Genomic DNA, 23,561 nt, shown 5'->3' on the forward strand with positions numbered 1-23,561 from the left:
TTGATATCCTAATTGATAAACTCGTTAACGGCAGCTTCTGTGATGCAAATCCCTTCACATTTTGGTTTTCTTGTTTCAAGGTTATAAAATTAGAAAGAGCCTAGACCATGTAACATTATGAAAAGTATCTAGATTTGCTTTTACCAGTGATTTAGATTATCATGATTCAGTCAACAGATTTTTTTTTAGTTTTTCCTCAAATGCTATGGCTGTGTACGGTAAGATTAAACAGGAAATCTCTCTCTTCAGTCCATTATATGACTTTATATTAATTTTCAATTGTTGTCTTCAAGAAATTTCAAAATTTTGAGAAAAGCAGTGTCCTTTGATTATTGTAATGTCTTTTAGCTGATAAAGGAACAGCTTTCGTTATCCATATTTCATGATAATTGGCAGTATAGTATAACAATTGTACCTCTATATCATCATGATCATTATAATTTATTTAACATTATTATCATAAATTTCTGTATGTGGCATGATCAGGCAAGATGCACACAGTCAAAAGTATATCTGATTTACCAGTGACCACACAACCTGGTCTTTAATTACATTTTACCAACACTTAATCTATATTAGTAATACGGGTAAGGGTGAAAATAAAAGAAAATAGAGCTGAAACACAAATTTTCTTCAGCCTCGCTCAGTACAAAGTGTTGGTTATTTAGCCAAGCAATTTGGTATGCATTAAGAAAATCCAAATCTTCCAGTAAGTTCCCAATGTTATTGACATTATGCAAATTCTCTAGATAATTGAAATGAACTATACGAATCAATAATTGTTTATTTTTACAGGGCTTTTCATTCTGTAGGCCCTATTAGTATATAATTATTACAATGAGTTAAATACACAGAAAATAAATAGCCATGTCAATTTCTTTGTACTGAGCAAAATGTTCATTCAAGTTATAAAATGGACATCTTTCGATAGGAAGAATTTAAAGTATTAAATAACTTAAACAAGTAGTGTCTCTTAATGTAACTTCTCATTTTACTGATAACATAATTAATTAAAATAAGTTGACGTCAATTTGGAAAATTAAAGAAAATTATTTTAATGGTCATCATATAGGATTTATGCACATGAGGAATCGCTCAAAATTAGGTAAAATATATTTAGCAATGTTAGTAAAAACTTCCAATCTCTCTTTACGATATTGTATAACATTTCAAGTTTCAAGTATTACATTTAATAGAGTGTAGGCATTTCCTATAAAATCTTTTACAATTAGCCCTGTTGCGCAATGTAGATTGTATTAGACTTTGAATATACCTTTTATTGGACCTTTTAAGTATTTAAGGTGAGAAATAATTCATGTTCCAATTAGAAAAAGGAAGGGACATGGTTGAATTGGACTAATGCAAATAAGAACATTTTTATTTGACAACATTGTCTAAACTAAAAACACAAAAATGATCTTACATAGTCATTACAATGCTAGCTTATCTCTTAAATCACTTTCGTAAATAGATTATCAGCACCAGGTTTGTATAGCATCTATGACCCATTTAGAATTTTGGGTAAATTAGTTGTCTTATGCACAACTTCATTAAACTTGCGGTATGTAATTTCCATGTCCCTACTAAAATTTACAATGAAGAAATAGTTCTAATGATCTCGGTTATTTTTTAACATTATATATAATCCTTTATAGGTGAAAGAAAGGGAAAAGTTACGTGGTAGGAAGAGCACATTGCAGTTATGTAAAATGAGGAATCTTAAATGATTTTATGCATTGCCTACAACCAAAAAATTTACATTAAATAATCAAATTGCTTGAATAAAATGTCAATTTGGTCAATATATTTTTAAGAAATCTATTAACAGCAACGATTTTGTTCCCATTACTGAGTTTTACATTTATTCAAATTATGCACTGTCTCACCCCTTCCTCCTAGGGTTTACTAGTCATTTTATTTATCGTCCTGAGACCCTTCCTTAATACAGAGCGCAAACATAAACTACTTTTGTTGTAGATTAAATATAACTTTTATGTAAAATGCAGAGAAAAGTGAAACACAGTGGCAGTCATACTTGATTAACGCCAATTGGGAATATTTCTCGGGCGATAAAATATATTCAAAAATATTGCCAGGCCAAAAAATAAGATAAATGCATACATTACTTGAACATAATGTCGCGTTTTTCTCAATTCAATATGCATATTTCTTTTATCAGTGAATGTATTGCACCCATTATCCGTTTATATCTATACAAATTAGGTAATGTTATACCTCTTAGATTGTATTGGACTTTTAGTATGTCATTCTAGGACCTCTCTAAAATACACGGTGAAAAAATAATTCTATTGCTGTCAGAAGTAGCTTAAAATAGTTATTAATTAGGGATATACAAAGAAAAGCGAAGTGTTGTGGCGGCCATATTGGATTTATGCAAATGAGAAATATCTCTTAGTCGACAAAATATTTGCATCCACATTTTTAAACAAAAAACAAGGCAAATAATCCCAAAACCTGCATATATCATGTTTAGCCAATTATTTTTAGCAGAAACATTCTATCAGCACCAAGTTTGTAACCATAATCCTTTCACATCTATGCAAATTAGGCACTGTTTACGATTCTAGATTGTACTAGGCTTTAGTATGTTATTCTAGGACTTCTCTAAAATACAAAGTGAAAAAATATTCTGTTGCTGTCAGTAGTAGCTTAAAATAGTTATTAATTAGAGAAAATCAAAGAAAAGTGAGGTGTTGTGGCGGCCATATTGGATTTATGCAAATGAGGAATATTCCTATGATGACAAAATATTTCCATCAACATTACCTAGACCAAAAACAAGGCAAATAAGCTAAAATCCTGCATAACATATCACGTTAGGCAAATAGTTTTAGCAGAAACATTCTATCAGCACCAAATTTGTAACCATTATCTTAATACATCTATGCAAATTAGGCACTGTTTACAATTCTAGATTGTACTAGGCTTTTAGTATGTTATTCTGGGACTTCTCTAAAATACAAAGAGAAAAAATTATTCTATTGCTGTCAGTAGTAGCTTAAAAACAGTTATTAATTAGAGAAAATCAAAGAAAAGTGAGGTGTTGTGGCGGCCATATTGGATTTATGCAAATGAGGAATATTTCTATGACGATAAATATAGCCATCAACATTGCCTAGACAAGAAACGAGGCAAATAAGCCAAAAAACCTGTATCAAAATCATGTTTAGCCACATATTTTAAGTAGAAACCATCTATCAGCGACAATTTTATACCCATGAGCCCCCTTTACATTTATGCAAATTAGACACTGTTGCACCCCTTAGATTTTATTATACTTTTAGTATATTATTTCTGGGACCTTTCCAAAATGCATGGTGAAGAAATAATTTCTGTTGCAATTAGTCCTAGGTTTACCCCTTTTTTGGCTTAGATTGACTGGACTGTCTAGCGCTCTCACTAGCTTTCTGTCTGTGTCTGTGTTTATATGTCATTTTGAAGAAGTGTGTTCAAGAGGAGAAAGTGTCTGATGTAAAGTGTAGAGCGATACGGAAACTAGGACGCCAGATGTAATTCTTTCGTTTTAACCGTCCGTCTTTTTCTTCACAGGAGTTTCTATATTGTGAATTTGAATTCACGATGCGCAACGTTGTTCTCATCACAAGTTAGCCGCGAATCGAAAATAATCGAAATCTGACTTTTTTCTCCCTAATAGAGGTAAAAGCGTATTTGGACATATTCAAATATTCCTTGACAGCTCTGAAAACAAGTTCATGTATCAAGCAAATTCGCGAAATGAAATGCAGAAATTAGTAATCTATCACGACATGGCAATGTTATTTCACACTTGTTTAGATAAAACACATGTTAATAGAATACACATCCATGGTATGTTGGACTGTCTTTTAATAAACACGGGATTTTTTTTGTATAATCCTTCATTTCTTCCAGGAATTTCATGGGTGCAAAGAGAGAGAGTACATGTGTCTTCGTATTTTGATTTCACCTTTCATTTATGCAATGCGAAAGAATGTGGTATACAACCATAACCGCGGCGCTTTACGAGAGAGAGAGAGAGAGAGAGAGAGAGAGAGAGAGAGAGAGAGAGAGAGAGAGAATGTGTTAATACCTCCCTTATTCATATTCAATTTTTATATGTTCAATATACGCAGCGTTGCACTATACCGTTTGCTTACAACCGAGGCACAGGAAATTGTTCGATTTAGAGTTGTCCAGGCATGCCGAAAATACCACGTAGAAAAGTACGTCGAACTTTTCGAGCAGCCATAAACATTGTAAGACAAAGCTGCCATATGTCACGAAAGGTCTGCTGTTTTCGTGATACGCGGCATCCACTCAATCCACATGACTTGACATTTTCCACGAACTGGAAGCCATGCAAGTGATCAGGTGAATTGTTCAGAGACAGATCTGAGCACCAAAGACTGACGTCAGCTGCAGCGTTCGTCTGGGTAAACCATGCTCCTGAAGGTTTTCTTTCCAGGGATACAACTGCAGCGAGACAACGTGTGAGAATTGAAACAAGCACCATACCCTGCAGATTGATCACCACCATTCAGTTGTTCCAACTGTCTCCTTCACTGAAAGAAAGCTTTTTGACGCCTAGTATTCATGCCTGAATGCTGCAAATTGCTGATAGATGTTGTCCCTTGTTTGTGAAAGATATAATGGATATTTATAGAATCGTGCTTGTTCATTGATCAAAAGACACAACTAGCCAAAGCCAATCTAAACCATTTATCCCTTTAATTGGTAGGAAATTGATCAATCAACCATCAAAGCTACTTGTTGAGTTTAACAGGAACCACATTTATGTCGATGAAGACTAAGGTGTTCGCGTAGTGTCAGTCATAAATATGAAGGCGAGTGGATGGGTCACTGGAGGGTTCCAAGAATTCTTGACTATAGTACCCATGAGTCTTTCTCTCCAACAGCATACAAAGTGAGGATATTTTTCATTGTCGCGTTGTTTTCTCTACGTGTGTGGCACAAATTGCCCCAGAAAGGTCTGACGTTTGAACACTGATTAAGTTACGCAGTTTTCTTAACTTCAGCAGCCAAAAATTGACCGTGCTTTAACACTTTGACCTTGACGTACCTCGTACGTTATATCGTAGTACACACACGATTAAGCGAGAAACTTGGATGAGAATAAACCGAGTTACTCATATATGTGAGTATCCTTGCCCTTGAAGAAATAAATGCACATGCGTGTAACCAGTAAAGTTTGTTCACACTTCTCTTGAAATAACTACGATCGATAAAAAAGTAAAAAAAGTACCACAATTTTTGCGGAGAGGAACACTCATCAAAAGAAAAACCGCCTAAAATTTAACTGATGTTGCCCCCTTGTAGCGTCTGTACAACACCACGTATCAAGACAGATATTAAACAAGAGATCATTTATTGGCCTATACGGATGAGTTCTGTGTACGTCTTGGGTAAATTACGCCTGTGAAAGTAGGTTACTTTCGTCATGGTGTTGTCCCCTACAGTATGAACCGTCTTTGCCTAATCAACGTTCGAATTTCCAAGGATGTTTGAAATATACGATATACAATAGGAAGAGGTGGTATTTAATCTTGTGCAAAGCTGAAGAACTAATTCGGTGAAGCTGATTTCATTCGCAGGCCATCTCTTTATTAACTAATATCTTCAGTAAAATAAGCATTCAAGATTTCTACATATTTAAGCATACACGTAATGTATTATCGCTGTTCTGCCACTGGGCTTACTATACGTATGGCAATATGTAAGGCCATATATTTGGCATTGTCAGCAACTGTCGTGACGTGCAGAAAACAAAATACTTACTTCTTCGTTCGTAATCATGAAAAATATTGCTATATATAGACACTGAGAGCAGGAAGCGTGTATGCTTACAAAGACATGACCAGATTTTATGTTTGCTTTCTGTATTTTTGGCGCAAAAAATACCAGACTCTTCACTGAAACCGACTGTGTTGATCATGTGATTATGTGAACTTGTTGACAGAGTTTAAAGAAGAAAACAAACCAATAAAACACGAATGGGAAAATAAAGACATAAATATGGTCTGTGTACAAAACGATGACAACGGATGCTGCAACCAACAGAGTATATATATCCACGTAACTAAGTATACGATGATCACATATCATTGTCTATCGACAGTACATCCGGGTGATTGATGCAAAGGCTGTTGTGAACAGTAACCGCTGTGCCCTCTCAGTGAAGATGAAGAAACGCATGAACTCGCACACCACAACTTGTTATTATCTTATGGGTAAAGCTAGATTTAAAGATTTGGTCACCAGGGCAACAGTTATGAAAAAAATTACTGAGCTGTAATCGGCACAGACAGACACTCACATATCTTGTTTATATCCAGACAGTACTCATATTATTGGCGTCTATGTAGCGTTATCGTGTCCTCCAAAAACTCTTCTTCTTTCTACTTAAATTAAATTGGCCTCCTTAAAGACAGGTTCATCGCCTTCCGAATAATTTGACGCATTTGTAAGTAAAGTTAGGAACACATTACAACAGGCAAATCAGCTGATATTTAAGCTAACCGTTGAGCTGCATGGGTGGAATATAAAGGTGACTGCGCGTAACTAATGGGACTTTGGTTTAGAAAGTTGCAATTAAAGAATGCACTGGTAATTGCGGTTATATTTTCTGAGGTACGGTGTTTCAGGAGCGAAATATTTTGCATGCTACTGCAAGAAGCATCATCAGAATTTTAGGTTTCGTGGTGACAAATTTTCAATCCGCCATCATGACTCATAAAATCGATTATAACTGATGGTTGTCCATCGGGAGCACAATTTAACAAAGTTACCTATGTTTAAAACTCCTCATACGATGTGTTTCATATGTATCATCAAATGAAACGTTTGCCATGACCAACCATCTTTACTACAACTTTGAAAATACCTTGCACTGTCCTGTTTTACGGCAAAAAGCCGGACAAATGGTTCAAAGCACGACAGAATCATTGAGTAAAGACAACGAACATTGATATTTTGTAGAATGATTTCATAAAACTTCTTGCATGCAGCATTACCAAGGGCAATACGATGGACAGACCGTTTAACGATATTATATTCCCAATTAACCATCAATTTTATCGATTATTAAATTCAACGGAGACTTGTGGTGAATGATAACCTTGCGAGGATGTATCGGGGATGTATATTAAGCTGATATATGATATTCGGCTTGAAAGTGATATTGTTGAATAAAACTTTTGCCGATGTTTTGCTCGAGTAAATTGATAATTCAGTTTCGAAAAGCTAGGGTAGAATTATATTATAGGTGGAATAATAAAGTGGAGAACCAATTAACTCTAAATTTGACGATTTTTGAGATTCAAATCTCTGAAGGTTAATGAATTATTTAATTTCATGAAAACAAACAAGTTGCCCGTACAAGTTTCAAAATGATTCCGTACAAGATGTGGATCAACAAATTTAATATTATTACAGTATATTCTCCCTCAAAGAAAAGTTCTTCCAATACGAACAGTCTGGATCACACCTGTTCAGTCAATCATGTTATGTTCCCAAGTTCTTAATCATTGCCTGCAGACTACATGTAACTGAATGATTAACAAAGAATACGTAACCATGATTTTTTCATTTACCGCAATAAATCTTGCAGGTTATGCGCGTGATGTTGTTACTATGGCAACAGCCAGATCTCTCATCACGAGAAGATGCTCTGACAATACAGACACAATGTAGATATTAGCAATAGTGAAAATATGTGACGCTTTTAATTTTTTTTAGTTGGGATACTCAACTTGGCACTGCGTTGAGATAACGGAAGTTCAAACTTAGAAGAGACTCACCTTATTTCAAGAAGACAAGCCTACAGACGCCACCCATCATGGTACAGCTTCTACTGTGTCTAGGGTTGTTTTGGTGTCAGTTACTCCCGATGTAAATTATGTCTGTCCGCGTGTCCTCACGTGCCTCGCAGTGTCGAAGTTGGGATTTCAAACGATACCTTATTAGCGCGCCTTCAATCATACGTACATACATATAATATATATATATATATATATATATATATATATATATATATATATATATATATATATATATATATATATATATATATATATATATATATATATATATATATATATATATATATATATATATATATATATATGAATTAAAGATAAAACATTTGCTTAGTCTTACATACATTTACATGCGTCGCCACTTTGAAAACAAAATACAGAAAAGACCACCATACCTTTCCGTGTATCGTGGATACCATGCGTGATCAAACCATCTAACACATGCCGTGTAAATGCCATATGTCGTTTTATTGGGTGTGTTCACAGCTACTGCCGTTAGACTTCTAACAGTATGCTACAGGTAACAAGTGAACGACATTTTGACGTAACTCTATAAATAATAACGGAACTCTGTATGATAATTGGATCAGAAGAGGGTAACTTCTAGACATGTGTCTCTTCTTTAAAATGTATGACTTTCCTTTTACTGGTTGTGTTGATTGATCGATGGATCGATCGATTGATTTGTTTGTTAATTTGCTGATTGACCGATTGATTCAGTCATTCAATCTTTGTTCACAAAATCTCGATAACTCATTGAGTTACAAAAATCTCATTTCATTAAAGCCGAGACATAGCTTGGAGGAAAAACGTAATTGTGTAATAAGATCAACAATAACAGAGTTTTAACTCTAAATACGAGTCATGGGTGAATGGATAAAATTACAATCAATAATCACACAAAATAGCAGTAAAATACTGAGCCAGTGGATATTTGTTACGAACTCTTTCCAAAGCACAAATTGTGTCTTCTTTTCTCACTTGTAAAAGAAACTTGTTCAAATTATTTGCCCCGGTGACTTGAAAAAAGAGTTCTTAAAATCTGTTCAAACTTTAAAATTTTTCTCAATATTTTTATTTGAAGAACTTAAACATATCAGAGGACGATACGCATTAAAAAGGCTCATTACTTTGACTTTAAAACATTAGTATTGGTCTGTTTAATTTTCTTTCATAGCTGACTAGGCGGGAAAATTTGCTTTCAAAATTAAACGATTTGGGTTGAGATGGATTTGATTTAAAACAAACCACTTTAATACACAAGTCTTTCATCTTGGCATTTTTATAGAATTCCTTTAACATTTCAAATATTAACTTTTATGTCTTTTTTGCGCGACATGGATACTAACACTGAGCGTGTAATCCCACGGGCAAAAAAAGACAGACGATTACAGTACTGGATGCAAAGGTTACCCGTAATTCAAATTATTTTTACTGACAAGTTGACCTTTTTTGCGGAAATAACGCGGGGGGGGGGGGCATATTTTTAACTCTGGTCGTATTGCAATAGGTTTCTCACTTTGTATACCCCTGTGACTGCACTGCAAAGTGCGTTCGTTGACATGCTCAGTTCCGAAATCAGATCACGTGGCGCATGTCGGTCATCGACGCTGATGAACCTCATTCCATATATCCCGTTAGTCAGTCAGCTCGTACCCTCGCAACTTCCAAAATCCGCCGGTTCCTGTTTTGCGTCATTCAGAGCGTAATATTTCCACGTGTCAGAGCAAACCGCCCGGAGGTTTACTAATTTTGTACAAGAGCCAGTCTGTGAGATAGGACATAGACTAGGCGCCGTGCTTGCGTTGTAATATGGCTGTTCAACGCCGAACGCGCTTTTATTTGAATTAAGAATAAGATTTCTTTTCAACTTTAAGAAGTCGCGAAAAGATTAAATCAAGGTACTGATACACTTCGTGACCATTCGGCTATGGTAATCTAAATGCTCTTGCTTTGGAAAAAAATACAATATGATGATATCTCAAGACTGGAGAATGCGGGGCCCATACTTCGCCAAAGAAAGTTCAACACTATCCAAAGGTGTAGCTTTGTTTTTATTAATCATGGAAGACGCCCTCAGACAAGCACTGATTAATACTATAAGAAATGGCCTCAGCGTTCTTCAGTTGGGCCAAGGATCTCATGCATGATAAGTCAATCCTATGCATAGTAGCTGCTTAAATTATCGGTCTATAAAAACGACGATAATTTAATTTAATGCCACTCCAAAACATGCTAAATTCAAAACAGTCTTTTTTATTGCAATTGGACCTGTTTTCTTGTTTTTTCACATTCTTTATTTTGCCTTTTGTATCGCATCCGAATGCGTAGTACTGATCAGTGGACAACTGAGTCCCTTCAAGCAGTTTTAGGATTGACTTTGTACGTTTATTATTTCAATAAATCTGTTCATATGAATGGTTGACATAATATTTCTCAGATATTCGCTACATTCACAAATTCAGCCACACGCAATAACCCTCCTTTTGCAAAAATTGACGAGACTTGGATCTTACCAGATGGCATTACAATTGGTGTGACGTCACCGTCGCGTGTTTGAGGTCACAAGATCACTATGCTAAAGGCGCGCTTTACCATTTAAACTTCATTCTGACTCATTTTGAGAATCCAAATATTTGTGCCAGACACGCATTCTACCTTAATGCGACAGCAAAGTTTGAAAGATACTGACTGAAAGAGTTAAAAAAATGGAAGCGAACAACCTTTTCCTTTAGCAGTTGAAGGACATCAGTGCCATGTATATTTTTTGAGTTCTCCACGCGACCGATCACAAAAAATTCCCACAAGCCTTCATGCCAGTCCTCTTTAATCGATTAATCTGTATCCGAAAGACGGCGAAGACAGCTTGGAGTAACTTTTGTAAGGTGGCATGTGAAGCAGTAAACGTCTTCGCGAAGCGGTAACGCCATTGTTTCTCGTTCTGAAGCGAGACGGGAATTGATCGGTTCATATGATACAATTCGCCGTACATATTTAAATGTCATGCAGATCATGTGAAAAGTACATCGACTGGTCGATATTAACGAGAGGGCCATTTAAAGGACATCAACTGATTTCTTCGTACCCTCTCTTCGCGGTACTGTATAATGGATGAATCTATTTTCGGCGTCATGAACATCTAGTGTCTTTCCGTCTCTATTTCTTCCGGTCTGTCTCAAGCTTGATTGTTTTACGTTAATCACCCCTCCGTCCGCCGCACTCCGTAACATAGATTTATCATCAGCTGTTCGGTTGTCATGGAAAAGATGACGAGAATTTGTCCTTAAACATAACATTTCAAACATGTAGTTTTTTGTGAAAGCTTGTCGCAGTTTAAAGCTCCACAAGCTGTATCTTTTGGCTATTTTTCGGAACTTTTGTTCTGTTGTTTTCCAACATCGAATCCCTAAACTGTAATTTAATGCCAAGTATTTATTTAGCATATAAACACAACCTATATGAGTATAACCTCCATTGTTATTGTTGAAAATTGTATTCAAGTCCGGACTAGAATTCATTTGTAAACAATAAACAATGATCACTACACACGTATACAAGCTGTGTTGACAAAAAGAATACTCGAAATTTCAGCATGACAAATGGATTAGGGTCAGACACGGTAGTTTATATACAGAATACTGAGAAACTTGCCACAAGTTACAGCTTATGTCCCTTTAATAAAAACTACAGATCATTCTGCAGGTTGTCAAACATCAAACTAATATTCAGGTATAATAATTGAGCAACATTTCTCATTTTAGTACGGTATCATTTCCATCATCAAAACAAAACATTTTACAGTGACCTGTTGCTTGACCTGCGTCTTGATATTAGTACAATATTTGCGCCAAGGACTATATATGTTTGCAAGATTAGTTCTACTATTTGTAATAACACTTGTAGCTTTCACGCCAATTGAAAAGCAAATTAATACATATAGACTCAGGCAGACTGGCATCCTGCATGTATCACAGAGTCGCCGATTTTCAACATCATCCATTTTCCAATTCCCTTTCACAGTTCATGGACCTTACTTTCTTTCTTGGCTCCCTTCATATCTAAAGTGCATAACTAAACGGCAAAGCCGAATTCTTCTCTGCGTGGAAAGGTATGAATAAATTCATCTTCTTCGCGTTTGTTTGTGTTTTTCTACTTTGATTCGTATGAGCCGGACAGTTTTTCCCTGTGATTGCAGTAACTGATATTTTTAATCAGGACAGTATGAACCGATGTTTTCGTCAACTAAATGATTGATTCAAATATCACTAGCACCCTTGAGCCGTATTTTTAAAAATTAATTTAAACAATTGGCTTCCCATGTTCTAATCGCACAAAAACATCGTGCAGCATCTCTAAGCTTTCGTTTCCCGCGTTCCCTTTATTGCAGCTGCGTTCTTTCTATTGTCCTGAAGCTGAGATTTCTGCATTCTGAATAAATAAGAGAAGCCTGTGTTTTCTCACTCACGGCCGTGTCTCACTCTTTTCCTTTTAAAATGATAAAGTTTCAGTTGCGCGAATATTTCTGTCATTAGATCTTGCGGAAATTCGGCTTGAGGTCGATGAGTTGGTCATCATCATTACTATAGGTAGAAAGTTCAACTTAAAAATTTGATAGTTAAATTTATTCTTTTGTTACCTCACAAAATGCCTCGACTCGCTCGAGGGTATCTAAGCAGATAAAAATAGAAATCACGGCTGGCCAATAAAATTTTTATAGGCAAAAATACATTTATTGGGCAAAGTCCCAATTCCAAAAAGATTATTTAATGTCTATTTTATCAAAACAATTCCGTGCAAGGCTATTCTCTAACAGGAATTGACCTTTTCCACCCCCAGTAAATAAGTGTGCCTCATTCACCGATCGATAATATTTTGGAGTGCAATGCATGTGCGAAATCTGAACTCGCTTCCACGAGAAATCGTGTACCTTGTATGTAGAACGAGATGTTAAGCCCCTGAAGGGATCATGAGGTTTTACGCATATGCTGTATTGTCAAAGGTCTCACGGCATGTCCCCTAAGGAAAAGTTGATGGTTCAATATGGTAGCTATAAAAAAGGGTTTTGACCGGGCACATGCGGTCACCGATTTTTGTCATCAATGAACGCGCGCTATATTGACCATGATTCTTCATATATTTGAAATAACGACGCTTGTATAAATAAAAATCCCTACCTGTGGAAGAGATATAGTTGAATATCTTCATACCAAACTATAATTAGACAACAACAGTGACTATATTGGATCCAATATGCAGAAATTCCTTAATGGCGCCCTTGGCGGTTAATTTCACACTTAAGTTGCCATTGGTGTTCCTATATGGTATTTGCGCACGACAATTCTTATTCATGCGGAACTCTGGTCCGTTTTGTTTTCTCGTGAAGTTTATCAATCCGTTGTGTTGACTCAATCCTATCATTTTATAAGGTATCGTAACTCAAATGAGAGAGACTCAACAATTTCACATTCGCCTTCATTCCTGGAGGACACTGCGGCTCCTTTTTAAATCCCTTTGTCATAGTCGCTTTCCCGACCACAAGTATTGCTTTTAGTATTTTCTGCAATACCTGTTCAATTTCTTAGTTTCATCACTAATATCGAGTTTTTTTCAACACTTAAATGTCTATTCAAACTAGTTTTGTTGCATTTTAATTTATTTGCGGGTCACCATCAGCAAAAGATATTGCTGATGCTTACGATCACTTACATCAATACTATGGATTTACAAGACAACACCCCTACCTTTCTATGTGATAACCTTCATGATCAAAAAGGTGTTCAAACGAGATTACTTCCGTGACTTGTAAACGGATAATCAGTTTTATAGTAGATAACATCGTCTGGCAGCTAAACTAAAGCAAAAGGTGTCGGAAAATTGAAAGACAGTGCTATGGAGAGCTTCATCTGGAGCCACGTGCCGCTGGGAAATTAAGTTTGCTTGTGCTTGAAAATAGACGACCCACAAATTGATTGATGAAATATCGATTATCATCGGCAACCATCGTGGTCCCGAAGGGTTATAAGAACTTGAAATCTTTGTGAGGAGTCAATGACTTATCCCTAGCATAAAGAGTTACTCGTATCCAGGTTTATTTCTGAAAAAGTTTTTTTCCCAGTGGAAACGATTCCTGTTTTCGACTTATGTTCAGCTTTGTGATTAGAGTTTCTTTTACATTAAGTGGTCATTCACGTGCATAACTCCTGACATCAAACTCAGTCAAATTATTTTCAAGGGCAGAAGACGAGACAGTTGAAATGCGTATACAAACAGTGGTCCGGCGGGGATTTCCAGCATCGAACGATTTTCATATCGTTTCTCTACAAGTAAATTACGGCTCCTAAATTAAGATTTCGTTGGCAATAAGCTAATGTAACTTGTGCATGGGATAGCCTAATACATAATAATAATTCATCACGTGTTTATAGACATATATACGTTACATTGACTAGAGTGAGTGGTATAACAGCAATAAAGCTGGATGTTTTATATTGGTACCTTGAGTATGAGTGTGACAAATTTTGTTTCACGGTCACTTAATTTCGAACAGCAATTTTATGAACCAATATTTAATGCTTATTTATAGATTCTTACTAATTAACTCTTTGCGTTTTTCACTCCTGTAGAAAAAAATGATTGGATTACATCGTTCAACGCATCATAGCTGGCCGAAGACTGTTACAAACGGACCCGTATTCAAGCAATAATTTTTCTCATAGAGTTTCAACTTTTCCCTGCTGAAAACGATAACAACGGAGGCCACAAGAACGCAAAGTTGTAAAAAGTTTTGCCCGATAAATATCAACTAATGCTCGACTTGAACTACAATGGATTCCCTCGACCAACTCAACTCTTCATTTTTCGAAGATGAGAATTTTGACAATGGCAATGATTCTACATTAAGAATGAACGAGACGCTGAGATTTTCTCCTCCGGGGTCTCCGCCTCTTTATATCTTGTTGCCAGTCACTATCGTTTACTGCATCACGTTTATTGTTGGACTGATCGGAAACGTCTTGGTAATATTTACTGTACGGCGGTGCAAAGGAATACACGGCGTGACCAACTCATTCCTGGCGAATCTTGCCACTGCAGACCTCATTCTGGTCGCCATTGTGATCCCGTTCCAGACGCCAACCTATTTCAGTTGGAAGTGGGTGCTCGGGGAATTTATGTGTAAAGCGCTGTCCTACCTCACTTTGTTGTCTAGTTCCTGTTCCGTGTTTATGTTGACCGCCATGAGTATCGAAAGGTAAGTATGCTTTTAAAAGGAGGGGGGTCGTCGGAACTGCGCCTGTGCGACTTTCTTGTTTACAAACAATGTATTTCATGCACGATATCCAGATGCATCACGCAGCTGCACATGTAAATTTTGCTATGTAAATGTATATTATGACAAATAAGTTTAAACTTTCAGCAATCGCCAACAGACCTTGGATACAGTGTTCACATAGGTCGTGTGGGTCCCATACGACCTTTTTGGGTCAGTTCCGACGACTCCCCTCCTTTTAAAAGGGAAACTCACGTAAATTTTGCGATGTAAATGATGACAAATATGTTTTATCTTTATCAATCGTCAACAGGCCTGGGATCAATAGAATCTTACACCCCCAAGACCTGGTATCAGATTTCTCACACGAGTTGGGGATATTTTGTCTCTCACGAGCCGCAGGCGAGTGTGAGACGAAATATCCCCAACGAGTGTGAGAAATCTGATCCAAGGTCCTCGGTGTGTGAGATTCTTTTTCTCACATGACCATAAAATGCGTTAAATTAACATTGGGCACGTTCAACATTATCAAAAAACGTGAAAACTCTGCCATCTGCCACTGTACTTTGACCTGCTTACTTTGTAGTTCCGGTCCATGTGTTACTCGTCGTGCCATTGGATAGCATTTTGCGCGTGGAACAAAATAGACTGTTTCAGTCTGACTGTTTATCATCCAATCAGAGCTCGTGTAATTTTTACTGCAGTGTGTGGGAACGATTTCTGAGAGTGTGGGATCGATTTTCCCACACCGTCGATCCCGCACTCCCAGCGGCCAGGAATGTGAGAAACAGTGTTCACATAGGTCGTGTGGGTCCCATAAAACCTTCTTGGGTCAGTTCCGACGGCCCCCTCCTTTTAAAGGGAAACTCTCCTTAAGAATGACTGTTCTGAAATTTACTCTCAATTTATTGCAAGAAAGTTTGAATAGTCCCGCTTTAAAAATCATGTGCAAAATTGAATGGGTAGCACTGAAATTCTCTAAAACTTTTACAAAAGCAGTTGAAATACATGAGATTCGTTGCACATATTTAGTCTTTGCATTCTTTGAAAACCGATAGGGAGCCCCTTATTCACTTTTTTCAAGACAGATAAAAGTTTACAAGTTTCTGCGAAATTCTCAATAACTTTTGATATCTTTAACTTTAAATTCTTCTTTAAAAGTTCATTCCTTCTTAATCTAAACACGTGACCACGGACACCTTAACGATGACCTTTAATTTAAAATAGGAAAAATTCGAAAATCACGTTTCTCCTCGATTGTATTTGAAATACCATAGCAGTCCGTATTCTTTATAAGTTTCGGAAATTGAAGTCTTGGATATGATGCAATCTCGGTGAAAACACTTTGCATATTAGTAGACCAGACAAGCGTCTGTGAAGGAACACATCCAAATTCAAACACGCAGATTTATAAATCCGATATCACAGCCTCAGGCTCTATAGTAAAAGGAAAGTTTAAATATGCAAATGACTGGCTTTAAAACTGTATCGGTGTTGGTTCAGCTGCGAGAGCCAACTATTGCTTGATAAGAAGACCTCCAGTTGAGAGGTCATGAAACTTGAGAGAATCCATACACAACTGCTCGTCAAAGGTTAACGGAAACTTCAGCTCAGATTCTGCTTGATGACGAATACCAAAAGTTTATGTATGTATTATATATATATATATATATATATATATATATATATATATATATATATGCTACAGCTGCATGCACAACATGGGCAGCATTATAAAATCACACAACAAACGGGTCACCCAGCGCAATGATAGAAAACCCACTGATGTATGTAAGTGCCGCATCAAGACCAATTGCCCACTCCAGGGGCTTGCCAGTCTAAATCCATAATCTATAAAGCTACTGTTACAAGCGATGCCAATGAGGCGAAACATTACATCGGTCTAACTGACAACACATTTAAAACACGCTATGCAAATCATGTCCAATCTTTTCGAAGTAAGGCATACGCCAACAGCACAGAATTGTCAAAATATGTCTGTCACTTGAAATCTCAGGACAAACCATTTAATATATCATGGTCAATCCTATCAAAAGCAAGTAGTTACTCAAATGTGTCAAAGAAATGCAACCTTTGCCTTACAGAGAAGCTATTCATAATCAATGCAGATAAATCTAGCCTTTTAAACAAGCGTTCCGAGTTGGTCTCAAAGTGGCCGACACGAAAACAAATTTTACTTGTCAAATTTCAATCCAACCCACAACACCAAATGGTTTGACCCAACCTGACACTTATATGTAAGCACCTGAAGCAAATTTCACACAATAAAATCTACCTATCTGACGATCGCGTGTATGCGTGAAACTCGAGTAATAGGTACCAAACATACTTGATGTGATCTCATATTTATTGTAATATTGCTCTGCATCCCTGCATCGAGCACTTTACCCCTCTGAGAAGATACAAACAAGTTTTGGTATATATATATATATATATATATATATATATATATATATATATATATATATATATATATATATATATATATGTTTTTTCTTGTAGGACAGGTCATACTACTCTTTCTTCGGACACGAAATCTGTAAATTTTCGTTGAGGCATTAACGAACCAATGAAAAGAAATGGTTTATTTCATTAATGCTTGTGTCGTGGGTGATGAACATTGCATGGTTCTATTGTTATCATGTGTCAGATAGTTTGATATGAACATACATTTGTGGATCCGAGAAGAACGTGCGTGTTGATCCATAACATTGGCAATTTGAAGTAAATGGCATCTATCGTGACAAGTTAGTCATTCGGGCAACATCTGTGAGGCTGGAAGGAAATGGAATCTCTCGGATCCTGAACGTAATCCCTGGAAGTAACGCGATTTCCATGTCTTCTTTTGCCAATGCGCGGCATTACAGTTGTATTTGACTTTTGCCTTTCACTTAGCTGAATGCGATCATAGCTTTAGATGTGCGATCATTGAGGGGAAGGTAGGGATTATCGGTGATCTCAGTATCCGTAATGGCCACATCGCGGAAGCATGATTCGTTTTACGTTACAAAACTATACATGGCGAAAAAGTAATTGAACTAGTTCTAGAGTAGACTAGCTGGTACATGAAAGGCAAGATAAAGTCATCTACCTTGTAAACAACGCAGAGACGGGAAGTTATGTTGACTCGAAAAGCCGGAAGAACCCGAAGATACGGAGCGGTCGACATTCGCGATAACAGAGCATGGGGAAGAATTAAATTCAGGTAGAATTAGATGGAATATCAGGTTTAATGACTAGTTGTATATCAGCAATGCGGTCATGGGGACACAGTTTCCTGGAATGTTAACCAGTACAAAGCGTGCTGTTTCAGAGTTTGACGTAAGAGGGAATTCAAGACCTTTCATATAAACCATGAAAGGTTCACGATATGAATCACGACATATCCTTCCAAAGGCAATGTCACAAAAATAACCACGACATCTCGAATGCGAAAGTATTTGTTAAATTTTTCACAAATGTCAACTTTCCAGATATCTGATTGTCTGCGACTGAATACACAATTCTTGACTCTCCGTCTTTCTGAAATTTTATTTTTGGAATACGAACCAATAGCCGGTCTTTGTTCGCCTGCAAAAATGATGACGTCATTGCCAAAGCATTATGATCAAGGGTCAACGTAACGTCAGCAACAAACAGGAAATTGCTGACCTTTCCCGTGATTCAACACAGTGGGACTTGCGATGCCGCCATTCAACGCCAAATCAGCGCCCACATTCAAGCGATTCAACGAAGCAATACGATCAAAACTGATTAATTGTACTGCTTCGTTTCACAGCCTGTGACAGACGGAAATAATTTCAATTGCAAAAGTGAAGACAGATCGTCCTAGCCGATAAGTTTCACCTTGGGAATCTAATTAGGTCTGATTTCAAATTGACGAAAGATGTGGACTGCCAGAATTTATCAGTCGTCTTTATTAAGTAACCAACGTTGCAAGGCAGAATTTCCAGTCGACCTACAAAATCATATCCTTCTCAGGATAAATTTGATTTGTGAACGCAGTTAAAGTTACTTGCACTTTCTACGACGAATGAATGTTTCTGTATTGCAGTAAAAACGCATTAAAAAGCTATTCCATTTAATGAGTAAAATTCAAAGAATTACGTGAGAAAATTACTGTCATAATTTGACATCAACAAGTTACAAAGAGAACTGATGCAGTTAATGGGCATGTAAGTCTCAACCGGATCTATCACTCCAACCCGTGGTAGTGTTACGATGCAACATAATTCATAATTACCATTGCTTATTCAAATGTTGAATCACCTTATTAACATATTCAGCGGTCGAAACAAAACGCGTGCTGTGTATTTTTCGACGTAAGGCCAAAAAAAAATAGTTTGTTTTCTCATCCTAGGCATCTTGAAAAATGATGCGGTGACGCGGGGTTTTTTTTTTTGCAGCTACTTTTTTTTATTCAACCATCAACACAACGCGCTTACAACATGAGAACATAGGAATGCATGCAGAGATAAATGCACAGCAAATTTTTAGCATATCAACAGTGCTGCTTTTTGACTATTAGTGCAGAATGCAGTTTTGATAGCTTTCAATGACATAGTGTACAGTTCTGAATGGAATGTTACAGCACTGTGTGATGTTCAATGTTCTGTCTAGTTCAGTTTTGTATATCATAAAATATTTGTGTTGCTTTGGTATGATCCGAACGGTTTTATTTGTTCTTAGTTTGTTTTTTTCATTTTTTTTCGTTCCCTCTTGAGATGCAAAAAAAAGGTTGGCGCGGCGGGTCTACATTGACGCGCGCGGGGATGAGAAACAAACTTTTTTTTTTTTTGGCCTAAGTGAGGTTAAAGCCCTTGTTGCTGTAACTCTTGAAATTTGTCGACCTGAAAAAGGCTTTCTTTTTTCTCTGGTTTTCTTTAAATTTTACAGATTTACAGGATATAGTCTTTTACCACTGAAAAATTGGACAAGTAAATTTAAATTTTAACCGTTATTTTGATTTCCCGCTATTTTTAAAACTTGGTAATATTACAAAGAAAACATAGCATATGGTGTCCTAGTGGAAAACATTCAACACTACGCATTATATTGGACTACTCTGTTGTTTCTGTGAAGATTCCAATGCATATATGCACTGCGTACTGTGTTTTTGCTTTATTTGCATGAGGGCGTCATTTTATGTTTGGGCAAACATTTATTATTTATCTTGCTCAAAATTGCACATTTAGTCCCAGTGGACAGTTTATTCTACCTGTATAAACACCCCTCAATGAGTACATTCCAATGAACTTGTTTTAGTTTGGAAGTAAAATCACAAAAATAATGCGAAAAAGACACAGCTATTGGGCCTTTAAGGATGCTATATTATATTGTTGTATTTTTAAAAAATTCTGTGTACTCTCATATCTCCCGGGAAGACATTTTCTCAAACGACGACGTACACGTATATTATCAGCATTTTCCATCACAACGATACCCCCGTCAAATCATTGAATTTAATCCCTGTACTCGGTATCCGAATGAACGTGGATTCCAAGCTAACGCCTATTTCCCTCGCCATGGATGTATCCCTTGGTGGAGACGCACATTACGCGCATATTAAGTCGCGCAAAACCTCGCCAGGGCTGGGAATTCGTACGGTTATTCACTGATGCGACAAATGAGGTTTCTATGAAACTTAAGTTCCTGGTAAGATTGAAATTCGCTGAACCAAAACAAAAATTAGTCTACTACCTGAAGGACTGTTTCACTCAATGGAGCCTTCAATGTATTGCTGAACACGGTTGTTGATATTTCTAAGATTCTTTTACACATGGCTGTCATAAATACATCGCATTCACATAGCGGATGTATTTTATATCACGCAATGAAAACAGTCGAGGTGTCAATATTTCACATATTTGTCAAGAGCATTCTTGCAACACGTAGCAATATATTGACTATTTGTCCGTTGTGTATCCACTGAAGCTTAACAGTGACAGAAGTAGACATCATTCTCACACCCTGACATAAATTGAAAAATCGTATTTCATAACACTACTCGTGACTGTATTCATCGTAATTTCCAGCCACACTATAACTCTAGTGCCGCGTTTTCGATTTTCTTTGATTGACAAGAAAAGTTTTTTGTCTGACTTTTAAAATGATGAACGACCCTTGTATTGTCTAGTATGACACACATGTCTTTCTAAAATCTATATGGCAAATGGTGTATCATCGCGGTAGACCCGTAACAGGTCTCTGAACGTAATAAAGTGCACCAGGTCCTTTATACCGCATTACTACTACCCAAGTTGACCTGACTAGTCAATTTCGTCTCGTAAGAAATATATTGGCTATGTACATATAGTACTATGCGTGTCTCATTGATTTGAGTGGCGACAGATACTAAACTATATCTTTGTGGACTATTAAAGTGAATGCGAACATTGACTGCGACCTTTCCATTATGACCACTCTGTTAATGAGTGGAAGTTATGTTGGGGGACGCCATAACTAGCGACAGAAAGTACGCAAACATATCGATTCGAGGAACCATGTTGACGAAGGTCATTGTTACTTGGAAGTAAAATAATTCTAAATTTATCCTCATCGATCATCTTGAAATCGCAGTCGAACAAATGTATTCACGTTTTCGCTGAAGACAGACTGTATACGAAGTTAACGAATATAACTGCGAGGTCTAGACTGCAATTTTTCATAAAAGATACATTGCTGCGTCATATCAATATTTTTTTCACTTTATTTCAACTTATTTCCAAATCGTATATGGTATAGGAACTTTTAGAGACGGGGCGGATGAACGTGTACTTGTCATGGGCATCGATCATACTTTTACGTTTTAATTAGTCAAAAAAATCAAGGTGGAAAGGTCATGATTGAAATCAAAAAAAAAAAAATAACCGCAAGGGATGCCCGAGCAATTGACACCATACACATACAATCCGTTGTACAAACTTCTTCTATACGCAAAATTGGAATGGCTATTGCTGTCGGGCTTATCGAATGACCGAACAAGATGAATCGGCAAGTTCAAAATTGATCGTTATGACATTTTTTGTGATAAGTACACATGCTAGCTACACGAGGGTAGCTCACTTAGAGAAATTGACATAAGAGTCATTTAAATAATAGCATGCACTAGCGCCACCACATTACCTGTAGCCTACCTTAAAAGCGACGTGACGATAATTACCGTGTATCTGCATGTTTCTAGGCTACTTTGAAGAGTTGCTCGTGGTTTAATCGAATCAAGTGGCACCACTTTTGTTTCCAGCGGGAGAAAATGAAATTAGTTTTAATGGGTGTGCCCTGACAGGTGACGTATAGGGTCACTCGTCGATTAAATACGTTGACAGAATTCTTAATCACCAATTCGGCTACACTTAAATTATGAAATGGAAAATGAAGGTGACGCCCTGTACAATGTGTTTAGATAGATAGATAGATAGATAGATAGATAGATAGATAGATAGATAGATGGATAGATACATACACACTTTATATCTGAACCACTGCACTGTTTTCTTTTCAAAGCATCAAAATTACATATCGATGACAATCCAACTTTTAATATGCATCTTATAATTTTCTGCACTAGAGCTCTCTCTCTCTCTCTCTCTCTCTCTCTCTCTCTCTCTCTCTCTCTCTCTCTCTCTCTCTCTCCGAAAAAAAAGTGAATTGTAAATCAGGCTACCTGTACGGTTGATTCAATCTGTGTTATGTTGCCCCTATTCCTGATCAAGGGTTCTTCTTCTGTGCTCTAATTAAGCATTCTGCGCATCTCTAGATAGATTCTTGCGATTGCCGTTATCACATTGCACAGAAATGAAACAATTCAAGGGGCTCCCTGCCTAACAAAGTGAAAAAAACCCTGGGTGAATAGCGTAAACAAACATATTTTAGTCTTAGACTTCTCTTTGTGAAGCCAGGGTAAAATGTCGTCAAAATTTCGCCAATAGGTGTATCTCGCACGATCATGTTTTCGCTAAGACTGCGAGCTTTTGCCGACAACCGAAGTAAAGATTGTGAACGTTTGAAGTGGCTTCCATTAATGTCGCCAGGCGTTCGGGCAGAGAACTGTAGTTAAATACAGAAACCATATGATAGGAAGATAAGCTAACTCTTGATTAGTGTCAAATGGTCGGTGACAAGCAATATTGTAACGTTCAAGATAATTGAATTTACAGTACCTTTTGACCAAACAATTACAAGCCGGTACAAAGTACACTTGACATAATTCACTCTCTGTGAACGTGACGTCATCAACAGCCCGCCCGAAAATCAATTAATCAATCAGAAGTTTTGAATTGTGCCCTCGAAGTGTGTTTTCTGAATGCTCATGTGTTATCATGAAAATGAATCAGACAACCGTAGATGAGATTAAAATGGGAGAAATTAACTTCATGGCCTTAAAGAAATCTCAATCACGGATTTTCACACGTAGGGCTCTCAAACTCTTGCACGTACCT

General features: G+C 36.8%; 1 protein-coding gene across 1 annotated transcript in view; it reads left to right on the forward strand.

Moving 5' to 3' along the window:
* LOC139139174 (galanin receptor type 1-like) overlaps window positions 1-23,561 on the forward strand; it is a 46,576-nt gene that overhangs the window by 17,929 nt on the left and 5,086 nt on the right. The window contains exon 2 of the mRNA XM_070707985.1: window positions 14,459-15,084. Coding sequence (XP_070564086.1) covers window positions 14,660-15,084 — 425 coding nt within the window. The 5' untranslated portion in view covers window positions 14,459-14,659. The remainder of the gene's footprint in view (window positions 1-14,458; window positions 15,085-23,561) is intronic.

Source organism: Ptychodera flava, chromosome 8, assembly GCF_041260155.1.
Source record: "Ptychodera flava strain L36383 chromosome 8, AS_Pfla_20210202, whole genome shotgun sequence".
Lineage (NCBI taxonomy): Eukaryota > Metazoa > Hemichordata > Enteropneusta > Ptychoderidae > Ptychodera > Ptychodera flava.